Genomic DNA, 17,637 nt, shown 5'->3' with positions numbered 1-17,637 from the left:
CCGATAAGCTATACCAAACACTCGTGGCGCGGTAAGCACGTCTCGGCTTGGTGGTACTGAGTGACGGTAGTGGTGGGCAGCTACCGGTAGTTACGGGTTTTATCGGTAACAACCTTGACGGTAGCTTACCAGCAAAAAATCTGCTACCGTTTAGGCTCCGTTAACCGATAAGCTATCCCATAATACTCAGAGAGCGGTAAGCACGTTTCGGCTTGGTGGTACTGAGTGACAGTACTGACGGCCCTACGTAGGATGAAAATTAACAGGAACGTATTCAACGTGCTAGATCGTCCTGCTCCCTTCTCGGCCCACAGATGCACAGTACGAAATGTACGTATTCGAATATGAAAATTAACAGACGTGCTAGATCATTTTGTTCGCATCTCGGCCCGCAGAGGTTCAGTGCAAAATGTACATATTCGATTAGTCAGCCTATGTGATCTAGAAATGAAGAGGTGGTCAAACTACTCGAAAACTTTTCAGTCTGCCTGGTTAAAGGATCCCCTGTTTAAAAAAAGGTTTGCGGAAGTGAAAGAGGATGGAAATAAGGCACGTTGTAAAGTTTGTAGAACGGACATGAAAGCTCACAGAACGGGGAGATTGGAGAGACACTGTTTCCGCACTTACCAGATCTTCACATTTAACTTTATATTTAATGTTTATTAATATATGCATATTTACATAAATGTACGCAGTTGCTCATGAAAGACACCATCTGCATGTTACAATCTATTTGTACTGTACTTGTATTGGAGTTAATCACAAACAAGTTCACAAATACACTTATCAGACTCGCACGAGTGATGACTGACAAGGATATATATATAAGCTATGGGTTGGGGCAGGGAATACAGTATACCACAACAGACTCACGGAAAGCAGAAACAAGAATAAGCGGGCAGAGATGATCAAAGATTCTGGTGGATTAACACTGTGCCCATTGAAGTGGCCTCTACGACGCAAGGTAACGTGTTATTCAAAAATCATATTTTGTTAGTGATACGCATATAATTATTATTCGCGTAGTCTTAAGTAACTAATATTTGCGAGCCTTACCCTAGATTGGTGGAGGTGGCGCGCGCTGGCGATTCCGGTGGGCATGTATCCAAATGGATACACAGAATAAAAAAGTGAAATAAAATATATGCGTGTGTTTTTTGTCCATTTAAAGGTACTATAATATAAATATAGGGATCGTAGAGTCCTGCTAATACAAAATTAACGTAATTCCAATATAAAAAAATGACAACTATGAACAATTGAAAAAAACTTTGACAGAAATTCAAAGGGTTGAGATTGTGTTCCTGAGCCTAATATAAGAGGAACTTGGTAAAAACAAAATTATGAAAATGACCTACATATGTCAATTCATCTCGCACAAAACCTTTAAAACCTCAATTGTACAAAAAAAACTTTGTCCTGACTAAATGAAAAATGGGTGATTTTGGAAATGAATTTTTATGTGTAATGTGTAAAAATGATGCATGTAATTATTTTTCTTTTATGAAATTGTGTTTCTTTGTGAAAAATATATTCTTTGTATGAAATTGCACTTACATAGAGACGGAAGTGGAGTGTGAGAGGGGGAGGGGGGATTGGTGCGTAGGCCTATGCACTGAGGGAGAGGAGGTAATGCTGTGACCTTACACGCACCCCCTCCCTACTCCCCGCCCACGAGAGTTGGAGTAACGACTCGGAGCGCAGGATTTTTATAGTGACGACGTTACAAAACTTGTGACTACACACCATAGGATGAAATTTGTTTAGATTTAAGTCATAAAGGCGACTCGAACTTGGGACGTCACTACTACCTCACGAGTCTTTTACCGGTAAATTACCGGTAATTCCGGTAACGGCATTGTTGTTTACCGGTAATTCCGGTATTGAAATTAGCGGTATTTGCCCAGCACTAGTCATAACTGCAGTTCCACTTCGGCATCTTAGGCTATTGAAGATTGCAGGATGATTCTTATTCTAAAATGCATGCACCTGAAAAAACAAATACTCCTAAATAATTAAGCACTTGATAATCACTAAAAACACCAATGAAAATTTAATGTCAACGATCTTTTCCACTATACATAAATATAAACAACCAGAACGAACGCTTTTGTGGGATGGAAAATGATTTTACAAATTTTGTTCGTCAAAACACGATATATTTCAATATTCAGTACCCTACCAATGTAACCTACTCCTTGCTTATTTATGAACATAGCTTACTATTGTTTGGAGGCATAAAATTACTTCAGACAGTTAAGAAAAACAACAACAAAACTCACGCCAAAAGTTGCACGTGGATCTCGTGCGCTATCAACATCACACTGCTGATTCGTCTAATTTTCTCTTAGTGCAATAAGAGAAAATGGGACAAATTGCATGGATCACCATGGTAACAAAAGAAAAAGGAAAGAAAAGATACGCGCACTCGACTGTATGGTAGACTTTAACTTGGATTAGTTTTGTCTTAGGAGGTGGCAAATGGACTCAGTGTTCAACTCACTATTATCAGATGAGCTTACTGAAGCCAAATGGAATATATTGAAGCCACATTTAAAAAAAAAGCCAGATTTAGTAATTTAGGCCAAACTAAATATCCTTAGGCCAAATGGTTGAAAAAGAAGCCAAAATTGAGGTTTTTGGCCTAAAAAAGGCCAATCTGGCAACCCTGGCAGCTATACATTTATTTATAAGAACATTAGGTACTTCTTGTGATTCTTCTGCACGACGTTTTAAATTTTTCTTCACTTTGGCAACTTGGACACTTACTGCAGAAGCGGAATAGGTGTGTCAATTTACTTTTGTCACAGCATCACTTTTAGTGTGAATCCGTCCATTACACTGGGCCCTTTGTTCACATTGCCAAAATTTGATACTTGAATCACTTTTGTATAACTTATAAAAAATGTATATGAAACCATCATGGTAAAATTTCTTACTTCCGCGTTTACTAAGAATTTCTGTTTCCATTCTGAAGACTTGTGGTCTAGTTAGGCGAATGATAAAAATACAAGCCTTTTGAAACAGCAGGCCTTTGCCACCAGGAAAGCTCACTAAATAAGGTACTTGAATGAATTATTCTAAGAATGATTAGGTTGATAAAACCTGCATCTAATAACATATGAAATGAATTAACATATACAAGGGTCATTCAAAAAAGAACATAAACAAAAACAATTATACTGGACACATAAAGCAAAATGATGTTTTCTTTTTCAACTATTCGCCCCAAGCATATTCCGAATTCTCGTGCTTTGCAGTCCTGCAGTGTTACGAGTACACAAGAAAGCAATGACATGTGGTAAGATATTTATTTGAATTATTATTCGTATTCACTTTTGGTTTTCTGTTTTCCTTTGTTGTTTGTATCGTTAGAAAAAGGGCGAATATGGCTTAACACGGCTGTAAGAATTTGGAATATCAGCTCTCGCGTTGTGAGGAAGAGATTACACTTCTCATTGAATTGAAGCTATTATGAAACAAATAAATGATATAGATAAGTAAATGAATAAGTAGATAGATAAATGAATAAAACTGACAAATTAAAGATGGAATAAACAAAAAATCAACCAATCAATCAAATAAACAATCAATCACTTATTTCTACTATCCCTACGTTCTACTGTTCTTGATAAATCTCCTTTACCTCTTCTATGACTCCACCTCTTCGGTGTGATATTGTCCCCAAGGATAGAAGCGCTGGTTGCTGCTGACGAAACATTCCCTTGAATGTAAAATTGAAGACAGTTACGTACCTGAACAATTGCGTATCTGGACAATTGCAGCTGTCCGTTCATCTTGAATGTGACACCCATTCCTTTACCAATCCATCTTCCATTTGTTCATACGTTAGTTATACTTTTTCTGCTTCTTTTTATGTTATATTTCTCAATCTAATAAACTCTCATTGTCTTTATATTTGCTCACTAATTTTATTTTTATCTGAGAATAATAATGGTAAGAGGTGATTTGTTGAAAGAAAACATGCTGCAAACTTTATTTTTTCGCATCCGGACAGCGGCGAACTGTACCTGTCGGCGAGACGTTGGTGGCGTTGATGTGTAACCCTCATTATTGTTCTCACCGCTGCCTGGTCTCATCTTAGAAAGAACCATTATATTCATTCTAAGCCTCATGAGCTTACCTAATAATGGAATTTATTGGGAGAAGAAAGCATGTTTCTGGTACATGGAGAGCCCAACAAAGGTGCCTCATTTGCACCACCATTGGAATTTAACGGTGTCAAGTAACATGTACACCCCCACCAGAGGTGCCATGCTTCTCTGCCATATTCAGTATACTTAGAAATTCATTCATCCCTATGCCTCCACCCACTATGGAATTTATTGGGTTTAAAATAATCCTAGGGGTTGTGGGAGTGTATATAATAGACCTACTACCTTAGCACTATTGGCGAACTGATGTGGACCATCTGGTGTCAGCCTATATGCAGCTCGACTTAGGGCAAGCCTGACTTGTAAACCAATCAATCTCGTCCCCGCCCTCCCTTACAGGAGACTCGCAACCCCCAAGTAACTGGTAACAGCCATTATATTGGTGTTACTCAAGGAAGAAATGTTGTTGTCCGGGTATGGTTACAGTGGGGTGTAAGATGAGGTCTTCTGCATGATGTTTGCATACATACATACATATACCAAGGCATTTTCCCCCTTACAAGGGAGGTAGCCAAAAATGAAAAGGCATAAAATCATTCCCACCCATTCCATCCCTGAATACCCTCCACTCTCCCTCACATCTTAGCACCTCCTGGATGACGGGTCATCCCTGCACCTTGTCCACTGCCCTGGGTCAGAAGCAGTGTCGCAAGACACAGCACATCCACAGCAAGGTCGCTTCATTAAATCGGCGACCCCCCATTGCAAAAAAAGGAGAGGACGGTGAGAAATCCCTTCGGGCTGCGTCAAATTTTGCTCACACATACAACCTCAACCCCCTGCCATTCCACCTCATGCAATCACAACATCATCCATATACAACCATTCTCCATTCACCTGTCTTCTGTCCTTCCTCAACAGACATTCCCCTCTTCCCCAAAGCCCCCTTCACCTCATCCTAGGACGTCCCCTCATGTTCACTCCCTCCACATCTGCCTTCCATACCTCTTTTACTAGTCTTTCTTCACTCATTCTTTCCATGTGTCCAAACCATCCTAATATTCTTTCATCAACCCTATCTCCCAGCTCCTTTTCCCCCCCTGTTCTCCTCCTCACCTCCTCATTTCTCACTCTATCTAGCCTAGTAACCCCCATCATACTTCTCAGACACCTAATCTCAAACACATTCAAACTCCTTCTCTCTTCTCTTATGTTCCATGTTTCTGCCCCCATACAGTGCTATTGGCACAATCACTCCTTCATACAGTCTCCTCTTAGCCTCCATTCCCAAATGTCTATTCCTCATTACACTCTTTAATCCACCAAGGCATTTACTCGCTTCTCTCAATCTACATTCTACCTCCACCTTTTCCTGCCACATTTGCACCCAAGTATCTAAAACTATCCACTTCCTCCAGTCGCTCTCCCTTAATGCTCACTTCCAGTCTACTGCTACTTTCACCCCTTGTACATCTCATCACTTTACTTTTACCCACATTTATCTTTAGCTTTCTTCTATCACATACTCTCCCAAACCCTGCCACCAACTTCCTCAATCCCTCCTCTGATCCTGCCACAAGCGCAGTGTCGTCCGCAAACAACAGCTGGCTCACCTCCCACTTTTCTCCACTTTCTTTAACCATCTCCAATCCCTGCATTTACCTCTCGCACCACCCCATCCATGTATAAGTTGAACAGCCAGGGCGACATAACGCATCCTTGACGAAGTCCCACCTTTACCTCGAACCACTCACTCTCTCCATTTCCAATCCTGACACAAGCTCTACTACTCTCATAAAAACTCTTGACAGCTCCCAGAAGCTTTCCTCCTATCCCTTATATCTGCATAACCTCCCACAGTGCCTTTCTGTCTACCCTATCATAAGCCTTTTCCAGATCCATAAAAGCCCAAAAAACATCCTTCCCCTTTCCTATAGCTTTCAAAGATCTGATCTACACAACCTCTACCTGTCCTAAATCCACACTGTTCCTCTCCTAATCCTCTCAATCAAGATCCTCCCATAAGCCTTCCCAACTACACTTAACAAGCTAATCCCTCTGAAACTACTACATTCACACTTGTCCCCTTTTCCCTTGTAAAGAGGAACTATACAGGCACTCCTCCAGTCCTCCGGCACTCTACCCTTTCTCCAGCAAACATTAAATAACCTCACCAGCCAGTCCACCATCACTGTACCTCCCTTTTTCAGATATTCTGCATGGCATCATCCAGACCAGGTGCCTTACCTGCTTTCATCATCTGAACAACTGCCTTCACCTCATCCTTCCTTATTTCTCCTCCATTCTCTTCACTCATCATGATGGTTGCATCTTGGGTAATTTGTACAGTATCTACAGCTAGGCCTATTCTGTTTTGGTATTATTTTAGTGCTGGACAGTGACATAAATGTAATTGTGCAAATGTGGTTCTTGCTTCTCTCGGAAAGAATTTTTCTGTGGGGCTAATATTTGGAGGGGTTTGATGGAGTAATGAGTTTGGTGGCCTGCCTTGAAGTGCTTGTTTTGTGATTTGAATGTGAAAGTGTTTTTATAGGCCTGTGTGGAGCAGTGGTTAACATTCCTGCCTCAGAATGCAGAAGGTCCTGGTTCAATCTTCAGTCAGTGCACAAATACTTTCATGACTATCTAATCACTCTATAAAACAGCAGACATCAGAGATGCAGTAAGTATCACATATAAATACATGCTAGCACCTCATCAGTATGGTTGAACTGATTACACCAATTTCAGACTTCTTTCACAACCAGACATTCCAACATACAAAGAAACTTCACATGTACTTCTCACTATACATAAGGCAGTGTGTCCCCAGATACCAAAACTACAAGACAAGTATGGAAGTGTTGTGTGGTGTAAGTGGAGGGTTGTTGTAAATGTTTGAGTAGTGTGTTACTATTATGTTTATTTTGTTGCATTCAGTTGGTTGTGCTTGTGTGAAGAAATGGGATGGAGGAGTAGGGTGGATGGTTCTTGCATAGAACTGTGTATCTATCAGTTTCATATGGAGTTCTATGGAGAGGATTTTAGCCTCTGCATGCTGATGTTCTATTAGGATGGCTTTGGTACACCCTGTTATTATTCTCCGTGGTTTGTGGGAATGGAAAGAATGAGATGTTTGAAGTGAAGGTGGAGTTGTGTCAGAGTTGTGGTGTCATCATGCTTACACTACCTGTGGATAGGGTGATCAGGAAGATAAACAAGAGGGTGCTAAGCAGAGGTATAGAGTTGGTGAGAATAGAAGGAAGTGGGAGACGAGTCATTTATTGTTTATGAATGACACTGCCGAGTTGGAGGATAGACTAAGGCAGTTGGTAGCATAGTTTGGAAGGATATGAGGGGAATCATTCTATTGTTGCTTTGAGTTTCACTAAGTGCCCACAGCCCCACAGTGGCTGGCAATGATCCTCAGAACCTCCCACATATCTCTCTGGAAAGAAATTTTGGACTGTTGTATGTTGTATCACTGTGGGACTGTTTCTCTGTTACCAGCTCACAATGGTAGGGAGAGGAAAGCAGTTGCCAGTTGTCAGTTCTCCATGTGTGAAAAAGTGTAACGCAGTTGAAGCTGATAAAGAGAGATCTTGGGGCCAGTCTAGAGACCAAGTGTCGGCCCCTCAGGGCTGCACCTCCTGATGGAGGTGAGAGGATAAATGTAGGCAAAAGATGATGAGATGTACAAAGTGTAATGGTGGTGGTGGGTTGGAACTAAACTGAAAGGGTGTGAGGCTAGAGACAATGAAGACGTTAAACTTTTGGGGTCACATTTAGCAGGGAGTGAAGGAATGGATGCAGAGGCAAATTATAGAATAAGGGAATCAAATAACCTTCTTGGGGGGAATGAAAATTATTATAAGAAACATTATCTGAGAATGAATGCTACGAGTATGAGGAAATGAATGTGCCCACATCTCTGTATAGAACAGACTTGGAATTTGAAAGTGGCAAAAAGGCGAACATGTTTGAGAAGCATTTAAAAAGTATGATGGGTTTGGAGGATGGATAGAGTGAAACATGTGGTGGAGTGGAAATACCAGGCAGATGGGGTTGACCACAGAGTAAAGAATGTGGAAAATATAAGTGGCTGGAGGGAACTTGAGGGAAGACCAAGAATGAAGATGGATGGGTCAAAGGAGACACTAGATGCAAAAGGAATGTCTGTTGAGGAGGGGAGAGGACAAAAGATAGACATGAATGGAAAATGATTTTAAATAGATGAAGAAATAACATGGCCCAAAGAGATTTCTTTTAATCTTAGTTGAGTAGATGAGGAGAGGGGGTTGCCATGTAATGAGGGCAGCAGGGTTAAACCAGATTCAGGTGTTGTGTCTTGCTGCATTGCCACTGACCTGAGCAGTGTAGCAGTGGACAGGGATGACCCTTGAGCCATGAGGAGCTAAGATGGGGCAAACAATTAAATGGTTTTTGGATAAGAATAGGACAGGTGTATGCTTTAACTCAACCACCCCCTTATTTGGCAGAAAGGGCCCTTTGGTGTATGTATATACTAATTGGCCTATGTGCAAATCATGCTCATTGAAGGGTTTGTGTGAGGGGAAAAAATACCAATTTCCATAAGGATTTCAATGAAACTATACCACGGGAAACTCCGAGTTTAATACTCATATATGTATATTATTTTCTATAACAAAATAATTCAAACTCTAAGTAAGAATTTGTCAAGTATATACTATAAACATGTAATATTAAATATATTCAAAAGTTGCATCATGACAATAAAATCTTTCCCAACATAACTCAAAATCTGAAATTAAAGTCTACATATGATCATGGTAAACACTCATGCATGTAATAAAATTCCTATGAGCTATGAAAGTTGTATTTTCATCAATGAAATTTGAAAGAAGAAAAAAAAATTATGTTTTTTTTTTTTGGATGAATAATGAGTAAATTGGGGATGTAAAGAACTAAAATGCTAACTCACATGATTTTCATGAGATTTAAATTATGATGTGGTGATCACACACTCCTAAAAACATTAAAACTGTCCATTTTTTAACAACAACAGCTGTCTTTCTTCAAATACAACATGGGTTGAGCAATAGACAGCAGCCAGCCCAGATAGGGCAGCTACTACCATGTAAGGAAGTGCAGAGCCTGTGAGGTCCACAAGTGGACCCATACTTAAAGACAAAAATATTTGTGCCAGGAAGTAGGCCATGTCCAACAATGCAACATCCCTGCCAAGACCCACCACTTCTTGATGCATCATTTTGCTGCCACCATCCCAGTAATACAGCTGCAAAGATGAAAAAGATTTTTCAACATCAAAGCATATATCATTTACAATCCTGACCAAATAAAAACTGAATTATGATAAGAGGGAGGGTAGAGGATGGAGGGGAGTGGAGTGTATTAGGGATGGAATGGGTGGGAATGGTTTTTATGCCGTTGTTTTTTGGCTACCTCCCTTGTAAGGGGGAAAAAGCCTTTGGTATATGTATGTATGACAATAATCATAGATATACCAAAAGGCCTTTCCTCACTTATATGGGTGACCAAGTTAGAGCATACAATTAATGTTATCATATAATAATTACTATAGATATTGCTATCACTACTATTCCCAAGAAACAAAGGTGGTGGATGGGAGTAGGGTATATGTCTGGACTTTGCTACCTCCCTTATGAGAGGAAAGAAGCCCTTAATATATAGATATATATACATACATATAACAAAGGTTTTCCCCCTAACAAAGGAACTAGCCAAAAAACAAAGACATAAAATCCACTCACACCCATTCCATCCCCACATACTCCACTCCCACTCACATCCCTCCCTCCCTCTTTTCTTGGCTCCTCCTGGATGACAGGTCATCCCTGCATCTCGCCTGCTGCCCTGGGTCAGAAGCAGTGCAACAAGACAGCACATCCACAGCTAGGCTGCTTCATTTAATTGGCAACCCCCTCCCCCTCTCCGTCCCTTCATGCAAAGAGAAGACGGGGAGAAATCCCTTTGGGTTGCGTCAAAATATCATTCATACATACTCCCTCATCCCCCCCCCATCTCCCACCCACTCCCTTCCATGCATCACAGCATCATCCATACACAACCATTCTCCACTCGCTATCTTCTGTCTTCTCACTTCCTTCCTCAATAGACATTCCCCTTTCCAAATGCCCTTCTACCTCATCCTTGGTCGCCCCCTCATGTTCACTCCCTCCACCTCTGCCTTCCACACCTTTTTCTACTAATCTTTCTTCTCTCATTCTTTCCATGTGTCAAAATAATCCTAATACTCTTTCATCAACTCTATCTCCCAACTTCCTTTCCATCCTCACTCTTCTCCTCACATCCTCATTTCTCACTCTATCCAACCTAATAATCCCTTTCATACTTCTCAGGTATTTCATCTCAAACATATTTAAACTATTTCTCTCTTATGTTCCATGTTTCTGCCCCCTACAGTGCTGTCAGCACAATCACCCCTTCATACAATCTCCTCTTTGCATCCATTCCCAAATGTCTATTCCTCATTACCCTTTTTAATCCCCCCCCCAGTTATTTACTTGCTTCTCTCAATCTACATTCTACCTCCACAATAATAATAAAATAATAATATAATAGGAATGATAACAAAATAATAATATTAATGATATTAATTATAATAACTAAAATTGCTGCATTTCATTAACTAGAAACCCACATTCCCACTCTAGCTACCAAAAATTCCAGGGCCCTCACATGGATCGCTCTGGGAGGAAACTTTGGACTAGTTTCAGTTGCATTAGTATTACAGTGAGTCCTCATTATACAGTACATATGCATTCCTGAAAACCTTACCACAAATTGAAATTACCGTATACCGTACCCAAGTTTCGACTTATGGCAGATGTACCTTCTCAGTGCTCTTTCCTCTTCAAAATATCTAATTTTACCTCCAAAACATGAGCGGATACAGTATCTGTGAATTTTTCTTACCGTAAATAGAATCGAGGGTAGTAATTACCAAATACGAGTAACTGTGAATTTACTGGATAAAGAATTACCATATAAGGAGGACTCACTGTATCAACTAGTGGGAGAAGGAAAAAGGGTTGTCAATTCTCCTCTCCAGAGATTAAGTATCAGCTCCTCAGGACTACTCTCTCAGATAGGGGTGAGGATAATAAAGTTTTATAGACAATGAGTTTTTTTTTTTTTTTGGGGGGGGGCCAGCAAGATGAGAGGGAGGAAAGGGCAGTAGATGGGAGTGGCATGGATATGAGTGGTTGTGCTTTCTGACTTGGGTAACCCCCTTATAAGAGGGAAAAAAAAAACTTTGGTCTATAGATAGATCTACAAGACCACTACCAAGTACCTTTCACTGACCCAAATTTGTGATACTTTACACAAAAATTCAATTCAATAGACACTTGTACTGATACTCACAGGTCTATTGGAGTTGTACAGAGTGACAAGAAGATTTGGCGTAGATGTCAATGCTGCAAATCCAATTCCAGATATGGCAGTGACAACATTAAGGAAGACTACTGATGGGGATACAGTAGTTGCCATCATGGAGAAAGCAAAGATGACTAGACCACCCACAAATACATTTCGTGGGCCCATGTATCCAATAAAGAATGGTTGAATGAAGAAGGAGTATACACATGCTGTAAATAATTGGGGAGAAAAAATATCATGTAACATAATGCTTTTTTTTTAAATGTGTGAGCAGTTTATGCAATTCTAAAAATATGTATACCTCAGCACACTTTTTGCTCATTATTAGTGGTGGTGACAAATGGAGTGATGGTGGTTAGATCAAATTCCAGGTGAAAGTGAGCATTAAAAAAATAATAATAATAATAAAATAAAAATAAATCTACATGAGTGGCAGGGTGGTGAGGTAAACACTAAATACAGATTGAGTTTTCATTCCATTATATTTTATCTTCATCAAGATTTCTTCTGCCCATCATGTACCTCCTATACCACCCCCATCCATTTACATATTGAAAAACCTTCACACCATCCTCAGGGGTAGGCCTAAGACCTATCCTGTCCCACTGAACAAACATGGTGACATAATACAACTGTAGTGTAGTCCCACCTTCACCTTAAACCATTCATCCTATTCATACAAAACTTTTGACTGCCCTGATCAGCTTTCCCTATCCATAATATTGTATATATACATACATATACCAACAGCTTTTTTTCCCTGTGGTGGGGGAAAAGAATACTGCCACCAAGTATTCCCACTTGGATCGTAAGAGGCGAGAAGAAAGGGACGGGGATTGGGACTAGGCATCCTTCTCCCTGTAGCCCCACGGGGCATATCTCCTAAAAATAAAAGTGAAGGCATAAGGGGTGCTGGAGGGCCTCGGGCCAGCACCCTAAGGTTTGGGTCTTTTAATGTGCGTGGATGTGGTACAGATGAGAGTAAAAGGGAAGAGATAGGTAGTATGTTTGTGAGAAGAAAGATGGATGTGTTGGCTTTGAGTGAAACTAAGTTGAAAGGGAAGGGTGAGTGTAAGTTTGGGAGTGTAAGTGGGAGGTTATCAGGAGTGAAGAGAGGGCGAGGGAGGGAAGGGGTGGCTATTCTAGTAAGTGAGGAGATAGGTAAACAGGTAGTGGAGTGGAAGGAGGTTTCCTCAAGGATAATGTGGATGAAGGTGAAACTGGGAAAGGAGATGTGGGTCTTTGTAAGTGCATATGGGCCTGGCAGTGAGAAGAGCGTGGAAGAAAGGGAGGCCTTTTGGATGGATTTAAATGAGTGCATAGAGGGTTTAGGAAGAAATGTCAATGTAATAGTACTGGGAGACCTTAATGCTAGGGTGGGAAATGGTCCAATCGATGGAGTGGTTGGGAAGTGTGGAGTTCCAGGAAAGAATCGTAGTGGAGAGTTGATGGTGGAAATGTGTCTAGAAAGAGAGTTGATGATAGCAAATACAGTGTTTCGGAAGAAAGTCAAGCATAAGTACACATGGGAGAGGGTGGTGGAGGGAAGGGTGGTAGATAGAGCGCTAATGGATTATGTAGTGGTAAATAGGATTATGATAGGAAGAGTTAAGGATGTACATGTGCTAAGGGGAGAGGGTGGGGGAATATCAGATCATTTTTTGGTGGAAGGTAAGCTGAGAGTGGAGGATAGATGGAGAAAGAGGAAAGGGACAAAAGGTAGGGAGGTTCTTAGAGTGAACTCCTTGAATGAAAAGGAAAAGGAGAAGGAGTACGGAAAGAAGCTGAAGGAGGAGTGGGAGGGAGTAAAGGATGGAGTAGAGATGGGTGTGGAGGAGGAATGGGGATGGTTCAAGGAGGGAGTCATAAAGTGTGCAAGGATGGTGTGTGGAACAAGAAGGACAGGGGGAAATAGAAGAAAGGGTAGTGAATGGTGGGATGAGGAAACAAAGAAGGTTGTAGAAGAGAAGAAGCGAGCATTCACAGATTGGTTACAAAAGAGGACGAGGGAGTTGTATGAGAGGTACAAAGAAAAGAAAAGAGAAGTAAAGCAAAAGGTAAAGGTTGCAAAGAGGAGAGCAGATGTGAAATGGGGTAAGAGTATGACAGAAAATTTTGAAAGTAATAAAAAGATGTTTTGGAAAGAAATTAAGAAAGGAAGAGGAGGCGAATCAAGTAGGGAAGAAAAGGTAAAAGGTGCAGATGGAGAGATGATAATGGAAGAGAAGGCAGTAAGGGGAAGATGGGCAGAATATTTTAGGGAGTTGCTAAATGTGAAGGAGGATAGGGAAGGAAAGATAGCTGCAATGGGAAATGCGAAGAAAATGAGAGTGATGAGTGAGGAGAATGGAGGAGAAATAAGGAAGGATGAGGTGAAGGCAGTTGTTAAGATGATGAAAGCAGGTAAGGCACCTGGTCTGGATGGATGCCATGCAGAATGTCTGAAAAAGGGAGGTACAGTGATGGTGGACTGGTTGGTGAGGTTATTTAATGTTTGCTGGAGAGAGGGTAGAGTACCGGAGGACTGGAGGAGTGCATGTATAGTTCCTCTTTACAAAGGAAAAGGGGACAAGTGTGAATGTAGTAGTTTCAGAGGGATTAGCTTGTTAAGTGTAGTTGGGAAGGCTTATGGGAGGATCTTGATTGAGAGGATTAGGAGAGGAACAGAAGGAGTAATTGGTGAGGAACAGTGTGGATTTAGGACAGGTAGAGGTTGTGTAGATCAGATCTTTGTGGTAAGACAGATATGTGAGAAAGCTATAGGAAAGGGGAAGGATGTTGTTTGGGCTTTTATGGATCTAGAAAAGGCTTATGATAGGGTTGACAGAAAGGCACTGTGGGAGGTTATGCAGATTTATGGGATAGGAGGAAAGCTTCTGGGAGCTGTCAAGAGTTTTTATGAGAGTAGTAGAGCTTGTGTCAGGATTAGAAATGGAGAGAGTGAGTGGTTTGAGGTAAAGGTGGGACTTCGTCAAGGATGCGTTATGTCGCCCTGGCTGTTCAACTTATACATGGATGGGGTAGTGCGAGAGGTGAATGCAAGGGTAGTGGGTCAGGGATTGGAGACGGTTAAAGAAAATGGAGAAAAGTGGGAGGTGAGCCAGCTGTTGTTTGCGGACGACACTGCGCTTGTGGCAGGGTCGGAGGAGGGATTGAGGAAGCTGGTGGCAGAGTTTGGGAGAGTATGTGATAGAAGAAAGCTAAAGATAAATGTGGGTAAAAGTAAGGTGATGAGATGTACAAGGGGTGAAAATGGCAGTAGACTGGAAGTGAACATTAAGGGAGAACGACTGGAGGAAGTGGATAGTTTTAGATACTTGGGTGCAAGTGTAGCAGGAAAAGGTGGAGTGAAGGTGGAGGTAGAATGTAGATTGAGAGAAGCGAGTAAATGCCTTGGTGGATTAAAGAGTGTAATGAGGAATAGACATTTAGGAATGGATGCGAAGAGGAGACTGTATGAAGGAGTGATTGTGCCAACAGCACTGTATGGGGCAGAAACATGGAACATAAGAGAAGAAGAGAGAAGGAGTTTGAATGTGTTTGAGATGAGGTGTCTGAGAAGTATGGTGGGGGTTACTAGGCTGGATAGAGTGAGAAATGAGGAGGTGAGTAGGAGAACAGGGGTGAAAAAGGAGCTGGGAGATAGGGTTGATGAAAGAATATTAGGATGGTTTGGACACATGGAAAGAATGAGTGAAGAAAGACTAGTAAAAGAGATATGGAAGGCAGATGTGGAGGGAGTGAACATGAGGGGACGTCCTAGGATGAGGTGGATGGATGGGGTGAGGGGGGCTTTGGGGAAGAGGGGAATGTCTGTTGAGGAAGGAAGGAAGGAAGGGAGAGGACGGAAGACAGAGGTGAGTGGAGAATGGTTGTATATGGATGATGTTGTGATTGCATGAGGAGGAATGGGCGGGGGGGGTGGGGGGTGAGGTAGTATGTGTGAGCAAAATTTGACGCAGCCCGAAGGGATTTCTCCCCGTCCTCTCCTTATATGCAAGGGGGGACGGAGAGGGGGGGTCGCCGATTAAATGAAGCGGCCTTGCTGTGGATGTGCTGTGTCTTGCGACACTGCTTCTGACCCAGGGCGGTGGGCAAGGTGCAGGGATGACCCATCATCCAGGAGGTGCTCAGATGAGAGGGAGGGTGGGAGGGGTGTGGAGTGTATTTAGGGATGAAATGGGTGGGAGTGTTTTTATGCCTTTCCCTTTTTGGCTACCTCCCTTGAAAGGGGGAAAAAGCCTTGGTATATGTATGTATGTATGTTTTTTTCCCCTTACAAAGGAGGTAGCCAAAACCAAGGGCATAAAATCCACTCCCACCCATTCCATTCCCACATACTCCACTGCCACTCACATCCCTTCCTCCCTCTTATCTTGGCTATTCCTAGTACCTTGCCCACTGTCCTGGGTCAGAAGCAATGTAGCAAGACACAGTACATCCACAGTAAGGCCGGTTCATATAATCAGCGAGCCCCCACTCTCCGTCTCTTCATGCAGAAACTGGCTCATCTCCCATTTTTCTCATTTTCTTTAACCATCTCCAATTCCTGCCCCATTACCCTTGCATTTACCTCTCACACCACCCCATCTATGTATAAATTGAACAGCCAAGGCGACATAACACATCCCAGGCAAAGTCCCCCTTCACCTCAAACCACTCACTGTCTCCATTTCTAATTCTAATACAGGCTCTACTGACTGCTCTTAACAGCTTTCCTATCCCATATATCTACAATACCTCCTAGTGCCTTTCTTCTCTACCCTGTCATAAGCCTTTTCCAAATTCATATAGCTTTCTCACATATCTGCCTTACCACAAAAATCTGATCCATGCAACCCCTACCTGTCCTAAACCCACACTGTTCTTCACCAATTACTCCCTCTGTTCCTCCTAATCAAAACCCTCCCATAAGCCTTCCTAACTACACTCAACAAACTGATCCCTCTGAAACTACTACATTCACACTTGTCCCATTTTCCCTTGTAAAGTGAAACTATACAGGCACTCCTCCAGTCCTCTGGTGCTCTACCCTCTTTTAGACAATATTAAACAATCTTACCACTCAGTCCATTACTGTACCTCCTTTTTTTTTTAAGATAATCTGCATGAAACCCATCAAACCCAGGTGCCTTAACTGCTCTCATCACTTTAATAATTGCTTTCACCTCATCTTTTCTTATTTTTCCTCCATTTTCCTCCTTTATCACTCCTTTTCTTAGTGCTTCTCATTGCAACTACCTTTCCCTCCCTATCCTCCTCCATATTTAGCTACTCCCTAAAATACTCTGCCCATCTTCCTTTTACTGCCATCCCTTCCATTATCATCTCTCCATCTGCCCCTTTTACCTTTTCTTCTCTACCTGATTCACCTCCTCTTACTCTCATAAGTTCCTTCCAAAACATCTTTTTATTACTTTCAAATGTTTCTGTCATACCCTTACCCCATTTCATATCTGCTCTCCTCTTTGCCTCCTTTATTTTATGCTTTACTTCACTTCTCTTTTCTTTGTACCTCTTAAATGATTCTCTCATCCTATTCTGTAACCAATCTATGAATGTTTGTTTCTTCTCTTCTACAACCTTCTTTGCTTCATCATCCCACCACTCACTATCCTTCCTTCTATTTCTTCCTGTCCTCCTTGTTCCATACACCATCATTGCATACCTTGCGACTCCCTCCTTGAACCATCCTCATTCCTCCCCCACTCCTAGTTCTACTCTATCCTTTACACACTCCCACTCCTCTCTCAGCTTCTTCTTGTACTCCTTCTCCTTTTCTTTATAATTTAAGCAGCTTATTCTAAGCAGCTCCCAACATTCTGTCCTTTTCTTCTTTCTCTCAGCTTCTTCTTGTACTACTCCTCTTCCTTCTCATTTAAGCAGTTTACTCTAAGCACCTCCCTTCTTTCCTTTTACTCTTTCTCCATCTAACCTCCACTTTCAACTTACCTTCCACCAAAAAATTATCTGATATTCCCCCACTCTCTCCCCTTAGAACATGTACATCCAAAGCTCTTCCTACTCTTTTCCTGGTTACCACTACATAGTCCATTAAAGCCCTATCTACCACCCTTCCATCCACCACCCTCTCCCA

The 17,637-nt window shown here is 41.6% G+C and overlaps 1 protein-coding gene across 8 annotated transcripts in view; it reads right to left on the bottom strand.

Moving 5' to 3' along the window:
* Positions 1 to 8,735: 8,735 nt before the first annotated feature.
* Positions 8,736 to 17,637, bottom strand: part of LOC143041489 (solute carrier family 45 member 3-like) — a 71,106-nt gene continuing 62,204 nt past the window's right edge. For all 8 annotated transcript variants that reach the window (XM_076213423.1, XM_076213421.1, XM_076213427.1 and 5 more), the window contains exons 6-7: positions 11,526 to 11,749; positions 8,736 to 9,393 (exon numbers count right to left, since the gene is read on the bottom strand). In XM_076213423.1, the coding sequence (XP_076069538.1) occupies positions 9,133 to 9,393; positions 11,526 to 11,749 (485 nt within the window). In that variant the 3' untranslated portion in view covers positions 8,736 to 9,132. The remainder of the gene's footprint in view (positions 9,394 to 11,525; positions 11,750 to 17,637) is intronic.

The sequence above is a fragment of the Oratosquilla oratoria genome, chromosome 31, assembly GCF_046742065.1.
Source record: "Oratosquilla oratoria isolate Oo_2021 chromosome 31, ASM4674206v1, whole genome shotgun sequence".
Taxonomy (NCBI): domain Eukaryota; kingdom Metazoa; phylum Arthropoda; class Malacostraca; order Stomatopoda; family Squillidae; genus Oratosquilla; species Oratosquilla oratoria.
This window is presented reverse-complemented; position numbering and strand designations above follow the sequence as displayed.